This window comes from Hypanus sabinus, chromosome 4 (assembly GCF_030144855.1).
Source record: "Hypanus sabinus isolate sHypSab1 chromosome 4, sHypSab1.hap1, whole genome shotgun sequence".
In the NCBI taxonomy this organism is placed as follows: domain Eukaryota; kingdom Metazoa; phylum Chordata; class Chondrichthyes; order Myliobatiformes; family Dasyatidae; genus Hypanus; species Hypanus sabinus.
Window position 1 is genome coordinate 52,918,145 of NC_082709.1, and position 12,393 is coordinate 52,930,537.

Below are 12,393 nucleotides of genomic sequence, written 5' to 3' on the forward strand. Positions count from 1 at the left end.
ACACAGGATTTGCAGACTTGCAGACAGCAGGCCTCCAATTCCCCAGTGCACTTCAGACTCATAGACCAGGGCTTCGACTTCTGGACTTCCAATCGATCTTCAGGCCTCAAGCTTCGGTACTGACCCTAGGACTAATTGATGATGGGACCCTGAATTGCAGGCCTCATGCTCTGGACTTGCTGATGAAAGAACCGCAAATTCTATGCATTAAACTCTGGGCTCGCTGACTCGCGTATGAAGGGGATCAATGATCCTCTTGCTTCCTGCTCCCCTGGACATACAATCCTGGGACTGCGCTACTGGGGGAACTCACTGACCGAATGGGCGGTTGGTGGCCCTTGCTCTAACGTGCATTATGGGAATGCTGGATGAGGAATGACCAACATTTTAATTCCAGACAATAATTATCAAGTGTCCTGCCAACAGCAATTAACTAGCCTAATGCAGGAATAAAGGACACTTGATGTGGTACAGGAGGACTCTGCAGACCCATGGAACTACCTTAGCTCATGACTACTCTCTGGAGAGAAGAGAAAAGCATACAAAACTGGCGGAAAATATATTTGGTCTGAAAAGATCGGAAAAGCTCTTTCAAAGAACATTTCAGATCAAATAAGTGCTTTATTTGTGACAAAGGCAAAGCATCATCTGAAAAGTTGTTGCTATCCATTATTTTAATAAAGCCTTACATTATGTTTCGCTGGTGAAGGCAGTGAATTAAAATAAGGAAAGTACAGCAATGTCGTAGGTCTGTGGTGTAATGTGGGGGAATGTATTAGTGTGAACATAAACAGGATTCACTACCTGATTGTGCTAGAACCACCTCTGTGTGCTCCTGATGGCAATGAGTATACACTCGACTATGGTAATAACAGTTTGAATTAGGCGTCACTGATACATTCAGGGGATTTGAAAGGCTAGTGCCTTTGCAGACAGGACCAGGTGTGCCAGCTGGAGCCTCAAACCTACAAATGAGCTATTTATTACATTCCTTGCTGTAATCTATCATATTTAATACATGTATTGCTTTCCTCCCGGCAGTCTGAGGGCACAGTTTGCAGTGGAATCTATTCCAATAAATCAGCTGCACGGCAGCAGCACTCCAGAGGAGGCAGAATGGGAGCTGAAGTTCTTCTTCCAAATGGAACATACGCTGGCCGTCATCAAACCTGACGCAATGGAGAATCACAAAGGTGTGTAGAGACATCAGTAAACAAACAGAAACAATGTCCAGCCATTCAGTACAGCATAATTAATCAAAAGCCATGCATTTTTAAAATGTTTTAAATAAATGCTCAATAAATATATGAAAACTACTCAGAGGAGTGTTAAGTATGCTGTTAAGGGCAGAGGTGCATTTGGAGACTTCTGAAGATGAGAAGTAGCAAAGATAGTTCCATTCACTAACATTAACAGTTTTTCATGTACAGCTATACTTTTACGAACATTGGGATGTTTGGTAATATCTGAGGGAGCTTAACCTGAGGTATCTTATCAAAGTTGGCACCATTTACCAGGAGGGAACATGAATAGCAATAAAGCATTCTTAAGAACTTAAGAAATAGGAGTGAGAGTAGTCTATCTGGCCCATTGAGCCTGCCCTGCCATTCAATAAGACCATGACTGATCTAACTATGGACTCCTCTCCATCTCTCTGCCTTTTCCCCATAACCCTTAATTCCCCTACTATGCAAAAATCTATCCAGCCTTGTTTTAAATATATTTGCTGAGGTTGCCTCCATGCTTCATTGGGCAGAGCATTCTATAGATTCTCCATTCTTTGGGAAAAGCAGCTCATCCTCATCTGTCCTAAATTTACTCCCCCGAATCTTGAGGTTATATCCCCTAGTTCTATTCTCGCCTACTAGTGGAAACAACTTCCCTGCTTCAACCTTATCTACCACTTTCATAATTTTATGTGTTTCTATATGATCTCCTCTCATTCTTCTGAATTCCAGTTGCAGCATGAGCTCCCTGCTCTTAAATTCAGTCCTTCTTGCAATCAAGGCCAACATTCCACTTGCCTTCTTGATAGCCTGCTGCACCCGCAAACCAACCTTTTGTGATTCATCGACAAGCGTTCCCAAGTCCTTCTGCACAGCAGCAGGCTGCAGTCTTTTACTGTTTAAATAATAATCTGATCTTCCATTTTTTCCTTACAAAGTGGATGACCTCACATTTACCAACATTTTACTCCATCTGCCAGACCCTTGTCCACTTACTTAACCTATCTATATCTTTCTCCAGACTCTCTCTATCCTCTGCACAGTTTGCTTTTCCACTCAATTTAGTGTCATCAGCAAACTTAAATACACTATACTCGGCCCCCTCTTCCAGGTCATTGATGTACATTGTGAACGGTTGCAGACCCAGCACCAATCCCTGCGGCACACCGTTCACCCCTGATTGCCAATCAAAGATACACCTATGTATCCCAACTCTCTGCTTTCTATTGGTTAACCACTTCTCTATGCACGCTAATACATAACCCCAACTTTATGCATCCATATCTTATGGATAAGTCTTTTATGTGGCACCTTATCAAATGCCTTCTGGAAATCCAAGTAAATCACGTCCATCTGTTCCCTTCTATCCACTTTGCTTGTTATATCCTCAAAGGACTCCAGTAAGTTTGTCAAACAGGACTTGCTTTTGCTGAATCCACGCTGTGTCTGCCTGATGGATCCATTTCTTTCCAGATGCCTCACTATTTCTTCTTTAATGATAGCATCAAACATTTTCCCAACTACCGATGTTAAACTAATTGGCCTATAGTTACCTGCCTTTTGCCTACATCCTGTTTTGAACAGTGGTGTGACATTTGCCTCCTTCCAATCTGCCTGGACCTGCCCAGAATCCAGAGAATTTTGGTAAATTATCATCAATGCCTCAACTCTAACCTCTACCACTTCTTTCAGTACCCTGGGATGCATTCCATCAGGACCAGGAGACTTGTCTATCTTTAGGCCCACAAGTTTGCTCTTTTGTGATAGCTATTGTATCAAGGTCCTCACCTCCCATCGCATCCATATCATCTCTCTTTGGCATGTTAGATGGATCCTCCACTGTGAAGACCAACACAATATAGTCATTCAAAGCCTCAGCCATTTCCTCATTACCCAATATCAATTCCCCCTTCTCGTCCTCCAAGGGACCTATGTTCACTTCAGCCACCACTTTATATTATTATAAAAATGTTTACTATCCGTTTTTCATAATCTATCTTCCCTTTCATTATTGGTTGCTTAGTGGTTCTTCATTGATTTTTAAAGTTTTCCTAATCTTCCAGTTTCTCATTGCTCTTGGCAACTTTGTACAGATGAGCTTTTAGTTTGATACCTTCTTTTATTTCCTTAGTTATCCAAGCCTGGGTCTTCCCACCCTTACTATCCTTGCTTTTAACTGAAATATACTTTTGTTAAGCACCGGGAATAGTCTCTTTCAAAGTCTTCCACTGTTCCTCAAACGTCCCACCATATAGCCTGTGTTCCCAGTCTATCCTGTCCATGCCCTCCCTCATCCCTTTGTAGTCTCCCTTTATTAGGCATAATATACCTGGTTTTAGATTGAACTTTTGCACCCTCCATTTGTATGAGTAACTTAATCATGCTGTGATCACTCTTACCAAAAGGATCCCTAACTACAATGTTGCTAAGTTTACTTGTCACATTGCACAGGACCAGATCCAAGCTAGCATGTTCCCTTGTAGGTTCAGAAACATGCTGTTCAAGAAAGCTATCATGTATGCATTCAATGAAGTCCTCCTCAAGACTGCCTCGACCAGCTTAATCCTTGAGCTCTGGCACTTTGGGCATTTAGATTGACCATTTTGTTGGAGTGTTTCTAACATTGTCTGTGAAGCCAGTTTTAAGCTCTTCAAAAAATCAGAGTCTTGTTTATGCTGTTGTTGGGGGAGGAAAGGTGAGGTGAGATTTAAAGAAGATGAGAGGATCTGGAACTGTGTAGAAACCAGAGGAGGTTCCAGGGCTGTCTTGGACAAACTAATGCTGGGAATTGTAAACAAAGATGAGGACTTCTCTTGAATTGTCCTGCATTACAGAGTTCATACAGATCTGAATAATTTGCTTAGGTTTTCACTCAGTCACATTTAGTTCCAACAAAATTCTGCCAAATGAAATGGAAAAACTTTCTTGATGTGGAAACGAGGCATAATTTTGTTCATGAAAGCTTTAACAATAATGTCAGAGTAACAAAATTGGTTTATTATTGTTATTTGTACTGAGCTGCAGTGAGAGACATTGTTTTTGATGCCATCCATACAGATCATTTCATCACGTCAGTGCATTGAGGTAGCACAAGGGAAAAGCTATAGCAGAATTTAGAGTGAGGTGTTACAGTTACAGTGAAAGTGCAGTAAGGTCAGTAGTCCACCCATTCATTCAAGCGGTCTGTTTATTATTCCTATAGCAGCAGCACAGAAACTACCCTTGAGACTGGGTGTATGTGCTTTCGGGCTTTGAATGTTCTGTCCAATGGGAGGGGGGAAAAGAGAGGAAGTCTGTGGTGGGGAGGGTCTTTGATGCATGTGGCTGCCATTGAGGAGTGTAGGCAGAGTCCATCATAATATGCTGAACTGTACCCACAACTCTCTGAAGCCTATTGCGTTCTCAGACACAGCTGTAGCCATACGAAACTGTGATGCATCTGGATTGGATGCTAACTATGGTGCATCTGTAAAGATTAGTAAGGTTTGATGGGAACATGGCAAATTTCCTTAACTTCTGAGGAAGTAGAGGTGCTGGTGTTCTTTCTTGGCCATGGTTGGGTCAGGACAGACTACTGGCAGTGTTTATACCAGGGAATTCAAAGCTCTCAATCCTTTCAACCTCACCGCCATTGATCTAAACAGGAGCAGGTACATTTCTTCTCCTTCCTGAAGTCAAACACCAGCACTTTTTAAAGCATTTTCATCATTTTGTTTTCTTATTCCATAAAAACATTCCCAATATCATTGTGATATTTATCCTCTCACTCGTTATGATTGTTTTTATCATATTAGAATGGGTGCAACCTTTGCTAACCTGCTTGTGTGATTTAACTTTCAACTATGGCAGATATGATTATACAGAAGATTGAAGAAGGAGGCTTTATAATTTCACAGATGGAAGAAAAGGTATTTAGCAGAGAACTGGCTGAAGAGTTCTACAAGGAACACAAGGGCAAGCCATTCTTTGACAAGCTGATTGACTATATGACTGAGTAGGTTTTATTTAGATTCTATCTAGATTTAATTGAGCTCTGACATCTGAAGGGTCTTGAAAGCATAGATGAGGGAAAACTGTTTCCATGGGCAGAAATGCAATTATTTCTGGATGTTAATGTAGATTTGGTGATATGGAGTGCACTGTCTACAAGTCAACAGTAGCTCACAAAATGGAATAGAAAAAGGAAAACTGTGGAGCTCTGGGGAGAAGGGGACCGATTGGATGGCCCTTTACAAAGTGGGCATGCTGGAATGAATGCCCTTCCTTCCGTGCTATGATTATGTGATTCTATTCTTGGGTAGACAGATAGTCTGTAGAACCGATGTCTGGCTTTGTTTATAACTCACCTTGTCTCCAAAGCTGAACCCAACTAATGAATCCCATTGGATTATAAATATAACATTTTACTCATTGCTAAGAAAATCATTTAAGGTTTGGCTTTTATTCCTGCAGTAAACAAACCAGCCATCCAAAGGAAAATTATTTGGAGTCAAGATGTAAATATGGCTGGCAAAATAAATAATAGAGAGTTATGATCAAAAGGATAGGGAAAATAAAAATATAATTTGAGTGAATGTTATTTTCTCCTGGGTTTTATTTTTCACCATATAAACCACCTTCTTTAGTTTGATAAATTAATGTAAACAACAGCAAGAAAGTGGCTATTCAGTTAGTGTGTTAGTGTTGGCTCCATTCCCTCTCAGCTGACCCTCCTTTATGTCCTTTTATGTACTCTACGGGGAGGAGGACAGAGAGTAATTAGAATATTCTGTTTTAACTAAAAGGATGGTACACGTCAGGAAAAAGCTGACAGTCAGAGTTAATGGACACAAAGATATGATGGGATTCAGCTATGAATATCATTTGATAAACAATAGAAGACTCTTAATTTTAGCATTTTGGTCATTAGTCCACCCAACACTGTTTTCAACTCAATATTTGAAAATAATAATCTTAGCTGACTCTGGTTACAGTACAGTAGCAAAGTGGCTAAGTTACATGTCTAGCAATTGATCCAACAACAGGAATTCAAATCATACAATGTCAGATGTGACTAAATCTGGAATTCCAATATTACGTGGTGTTCAAGGTATTGTCAAATCTCATCTGGCTCACTAATTTTCTTGAGGAAAGGATATCCATTCTTCTTACCCAGTCAGCCTGTATGTGACATCTGAACTTACAATGTGGTTAACTTCTTCATTTTGGGGGGAAATAAGGATTGGCAATTAATATTAAAATTTCTACCAAGGGTCCACATCTTGCAAATAAATCAAAAATTGTAGGTCTAGCTTTGCCTTAAGCAATTTATGCATTGGGGCCTTCAATAGATAGAATGTTCTATACATTGACTTTGGATTTCGGCACATTGAAAGTTCATAAAGCCATTATTTTAAAATCTATTGTTTGAAACCACTTTCTCTTTGTGAGCCTTATTTCTGGTAAGAAATTGTGCACATTTTGAAAGATAGGTTAAAGTAAGTTTAATACTGATAGGCTCTGATCCTCTCTGTGCCCCCTGCAGAGGTCCATCATTGATGATGATTCTAAGTAAGGAGAATGCAGTGGAAGAATGGAGAAATTTGATGGGTCCAACAGATCCCGAGGAGGCCAAGAAAATAGCACCAGATTCCTTACGAGCCAAGTTTGCAAAGGATGTCTTACAGAATTCCTTGCATGGTCCCACAGATCAGATGCAAGCCATGGAAAAAATCCAGTTTCTGTTTGGAGAGATAAATATCGGAGTGGATGGCATTGTCCAAGGTCAGAACATATAAATGGAAGAAATGAAATGTAGAGTCTGGCTAAGCTTATGGCATTAAATTATGAAACATTACCACATTTATGTGAAATAAATGGTTATTTTAAAAACAGATATATGTAAATTTAAATATTTTATCATTTAGATATTCCAATTCTTACCCATACCCTAAACCTGTTATTCTCAACACAAGCATGACAGGCTTAGGGTGTAAGTATATGAAAGCAGCTGACAGCTTTGTAAATGCACCTTATCTGAAGCTTCAGGATATTGGACATTTAAGGATTATCTTCTAAGACCAAAATTGAAGCTATTGTGCAGATTGATTGAAAGAATTAATGAAGCTCTTGACAGGGCCGCTTAAGTAAAATTAAGAAGCTGGTTAAGTTTTGAATTGATAATACTGCTGACATTTGTCTTTACTTTCAGGTATTGAACCAAACTTGGAGAAAATAGTTTACCCGGAGTATATGGAGGAATCAGAAGGTTTGTATGAATGTCTCCTATGGTTATTTTAATTAGATAATTCAGCTAATATAGCCAATGCGAAAACATACTTTTGAAAACAAACTTGAATGTTTCTGTGCAGGTAAATATACCAAGCAATAACTTTTTTAAGCAACATATTGCAAAAATAAGGAATAATTGAAGGTGTTGATCCTGCAAAAAAAGTTCCCAGACTTAAGCAAATTTTAACGTAATATTTCCGTTTCTCCATCTTGCCCACTGAATTTCTGCATATTGCTGGACATGAAATCACCCACAAACCTGTGTATTTAGGAGTTTTTCTGAAAACATATATTTTTTCTATTTTTGCATTTCACAAAGTTGGAAACTGTGAAGTTTGATAACTGTAACTAAAAATGGACCTATCCCAAAATGAAATCAATATTAGTAATTGGAAGGAAAAGAGAAAGTACTGGAAATGTTCAGTAGGTCAGACAGCATTTATGGAGAGAAAAACAGAGTTAGCGTGTCTGCTAATTAACTCTGCTTCTTTCTCTAAAGTGCAAGTAAAATGTGACACGTGTGTGGAAAATATCACTGTTGGGTTTTTGGCAAATCGAAACAAAGTTACAAACAGAAACATTTAAATGTTATCAGTGTTATCGCTGCCAACTTAATTTTTAGAGCCTCTTTGAAGGTCGACACATGGGTGGGGACTCTCAACTAAGGTAAAATTGATCTGTGAATATAACCAATTTTGTAAGTAACATTATTGTTATTATTTCGGAAATAACTGATGCAAGATCTCACAAAATTTGCATCTGATGCAAATTACACTCATTTCAACTAAAAAAAAATCAATGTACACACACAAAATGCTGGTGGAACACAGCAGGCCAGGTAGCATCTATAGGAAGAAGCACTGTCAATGTTTTGGGAAATGGGAGAGATGCATTTGAGAGCAGAGTTGATGGTGGAAGAAGGGAAGCCCCTTTGTTTAAAAAAGGAAGACATCTCCTTCGTCCTGGAATGAAAAGCCTCATCCTGAGAGCAGATGCGGTGGAGACAGAGGAATTGTGAGAAGGGGATAGCCTTTTTGTAAGAGACAGGGTGGGAAGAGAAATAGTCCAGGTAGCTGTGAGAGTCTGTAGGCTATTTCTCTTCCCTTCTTCCACCATCAACTCTGCTCTCAAATGCATCTCTCCCATTTCCTGCACATCTGCCCTCACCCCATCCACCTGCCACCCCACTCAGGATAGGGTTCCCCTTGTCCTTACCTACCACCCCACCAGCCTCCAGGTCCAATGTATAATTCTCCGTAACTTCCGCCACCTCCAATGGGATCCAACTACCAAGCACATCATTCCCTCCCCTCCCTTTCTGCTTTCCATAGGGATCGCTCCCTACATGACTCCCTTGTCCACTCGTCTCCCCCATCTCTTCCCACCGATTTCCCTCCTGGCATTTGTCCTTGTAAGTAGAACAAGTGCTACATCTGCTCTTACACTTCCTTCCTCACCACCATTCAGGGCCCCAGACAGTCCTTCCAGGTGAGGTGACACTTCACCTGTGAGTCAACTGGTGTGGTATACTGCGTCCAGTGCTCCCAGTGTGGCCTTTTATATATTGGTGAGACCCGACGCAGACTGGGAGACCGTTTCGCTGAACACCTACGCTCAGTCCGCCAGAGAAAGCAGGATCTCCCAGTGGCCACACATTTCAATTTCACGTCCCATTCCCATTCTGATATGTCTATCCATGGCCTCCTCTATTGTCGAGATGAATCCACACTCAGGTTGGAGGAACAACACCTTATATACCAGCTAGGTAGCCTCCAACCTGATGGCATGAACATTGACTTCTCTAACTTCCGTTAATGCCCCTCCTCCCCTTCTTACCCCATCCCTGATATATTTAGTTGTTTTTTTTCTCTCTCTCTGCCCATCACCCTGCCTGTTCTCCATCTCCCTCTGGTGCTCCCCCCTCCCCCTTTCTTTCTCCTGAGGCCTCCCGTCCCAAGATCATTTCCCTTTTCCAGCTCTGTATCAGTTTCACCAATCACCTTTCCAGCTCTTAGCTTCATCTGGCCCCCTCTGGTCTTCTCCTATCATTTTGCATTTCTCCCTCCCTGTCCTACTTTCAAATCTCTTACTATCTTTCCTTTCAGTTAGTCCTGACGAAGGGTCTCGGCCCGAAACGTCGACAGTGCTCCTTCCTGTAGATGCTGCCTGGCCAGCTGTGTTCCACCAGCATTTTGTGTGTGTTGTTTGAATTTCCAGCATCTGCAGATTCCCTCGTGTATGCTCTAAAAAAAATCAATGTAATTGAGCAGGGATCCTAGTCTATAATAAAAGCAAAGACGGACAACTGACTTAGTGATGTGCTGCAGTTTTATGGGCAGTGGTGTGGTGTGGGCTCTTTCCTCCTAAGGGTCACACTCTTGAAAGACATCTATTACCTTTAGGAAAAGTGCAGGTAAAAACATAGAGAAACCACAAGTCTCTCTCCCTTTTACTCAGTGGTTTGTATTACATTCTGAGATGAGCCAAATTTGTTTCTGCTCCAGTAAAGTTACATGCCAAGCTCATTCACAAAAATAAATCTGAAGAGATATTTATAAGTTGTTTTACATTCTAGCAGTCTAATCATGAACCAGTTTGTTTCCCAAAACAAGTTATTTTAATTTGTTTTTTTTTAATGTTCTAATAGCCAGGGCTATAAATAAGCAAGATTTCTGCTACAATTATCAATCATTTTGGAATTCTTATCAACACAGATTAAAGTTAGAGCTGACATGGGTTATTTGGATCCGACATTCCCTCAGTTATCCTTCTCCTCATGAGGTAGATTCTGCTGCGTGAAGCTTTTTTGGATTGTGTGGAGATGTCACATGTCTGCTTCGAGTAACATGGTAACATCAGCAGATCTAAAAGGGCGCAGTGAGGTAGGCATTGTGACCATCAACAACCACCATCTCCCTTTATTTTGCCTCTAATATCTATGCTGACCCCTCATCTTCCCCCAGCATTTCAATTGCAGGCCAGCCAAATGGAATGTTTTCCTTTCAACATTACACCAGTTTTCCATTCACAAAATCAATGGTTGACTCCAAAGATACATAGAACATAGAACAGGGTAGAACAGGACAGGCCCTTTGGGCCATCCTATCCATGCTGAACTTGATACCAATCTAAACTAATTCCACCTATCTGGACATTGTCCATTTCCGTCCATTCCCTATCTGTTTATGTCACTATCTAAAAGCTTCCTGAACACTGGAATCATACCTGCTTCTCCAACCTATCCTGGTGCTGCATTTCAGAAACCAACTGCTCTCTATTTAAAGAACTTGCCTAGCAAATCTCCTTTAAACTTCTCCCTCTCACCTTAAACTGACACCTTCCAATATTTGACATTTCCGCACTGGGAAAAAGATTCTGGCCATCTATCCTGCCTGTGCCTCAAATAATGTTCTACCCCTGAGCCTCTGATGCTTCAGAGAAAACAGTTTAAGTTTGTTCAACCTCTCCTTGTAGCTGATACTCTGTAATCCAGGCAACATCTTGGTGAACCTCTCTGCAGCCTCTCCAGTTCATCCACACTGACTAAAGCTACACACAATACTCAAAATATAGCCTGAGCAAAGTTTATATAGCGGCGACGTGACTTTCCTAGTTTACACTCAATGCCTAGCCAATGAAAACTGGCATAACATATCCATTCTTTACCATGCTATCCATTTGTGTTGTCACTTTCAGCGATCTAAGCACTTGTATCCTAAAGTTCCTCATTAGATCAAAGCTGCTTAGGGGGCAATACACTTGCTTTTACATTTGACTGCCCAAACTGCAACAGCTCACACTTGTCTGGATTAAACTCTATCTGCCACTTCTTTACCCAATTTTCCAAATGACCCATATCCTGCTCTAACTTTTGACAACCTTCATCACTGTCCACAACTCTGCCAATTTTCATGTCATCTGCAAACTTACTAATCAGGCCACTTACGTTTTCACCCAGATCATTTATTTACACTCAGTGGCTACTTTATTAGGTATACCTGTGTCCCTGTTTGTTAATACAAATATCTGATCAGACAAACTTGGCCGAAACTCAATGCAGAAAAAGCATGCAGACATGATCAAGAGGCTCAGTTGTTGTTCAGATCAAACATCAGAATGGGGAAGAAATGTGATCTAAGTGACTTTGACTGTGGGTTGATTGTTGTTGCCAGATGGGGTGGTTTGAGTATCTCAGGAGCAGCTGATTTGCAAGACCATGAACAATGGTCTTCAGAGTTTACAGAGAATGGTGTGAAGAACAAGACAATCCAGTGAGTGGCAGTTCTGTGGGTGAAATTGACTTGTTTATGAGCGAGCTCAGAGGAGAGAGGCCAGACTGGTTCAAGCTGACAGTAAGGCTTCAGTAACTCAAAAGTCACACATTACAGCAGTGGTGTAAAAAAGAGCATTTTAGGTACAGGAAGTAGCTAATAAAATATATACTGAGTGCATATCACAAACAATAAAGTTCCCAGCACTGAATATTGTGGAACAGCACTAGTCACAGTCCTCCATTCAAAATAACACCTCTCAACTACTATCATCTATTCTCAATAACCAACCCTATTTTGTTTCCAACTAAATGTGGATCCCATGTTCCTGAACCTTTTGGACCAACCTACCATGGAAGACCTGTCAAATGCTTTATTCTATATCCTACCTCACTATGTTGTTACTGAAAAACAGAGCATGGCAGCACAGAAACAGGCCTTTTGGCTATCCCGACTATGCCAAACAATTATTCTGCCTGGTCCCATTGACCTGTATCTGAACCATAGCCTTCCTATCCATGTACTTATCCAAATTTCTCTTAGGTGCTCAATTCAAACTTGCAACCACCACTTCCACTGGCAGTTAGTTCCACACTTTCACTACCCTCTGAGTGAAAAAGTTCCCC

General features: G+C 40.8%; 1 protein-coding gene across 3 annotated transcripts in view; it reads left to right on the forward strand.

Annotated features, from left to right (window-relative positions):
• nme9 (NME/NM23 family member 9) overlaps positions 1-12,393 on the forward strand; it is a 69,967-nt gene that overhangs the window by 41,443 nt on the left and 16,131 nt on the right. For all 3 annotated transcript variants that reach the window (XM_059967081.1, XM_059967082.1, XM_059967083.1), the window contains 4 exons: positions 1,042-1,193; positions 5,076-5,220; positions 6,751-6,989; positions 7,417-7,473. In XM_059967081.1, the coding sequence (XP_059823064.1) occupies positions 1,042-1,193; positions 5,076-5,220; positions 6,751-6,989; positions 7,417-7,473 (593 nt within the window). The remainder of the gene's footprint in view (positions 1-1,041; positions 1,194-5,075; positions 5,221-6,750; positions 6,990-7,416; positions 7,474-12,393) is intronic.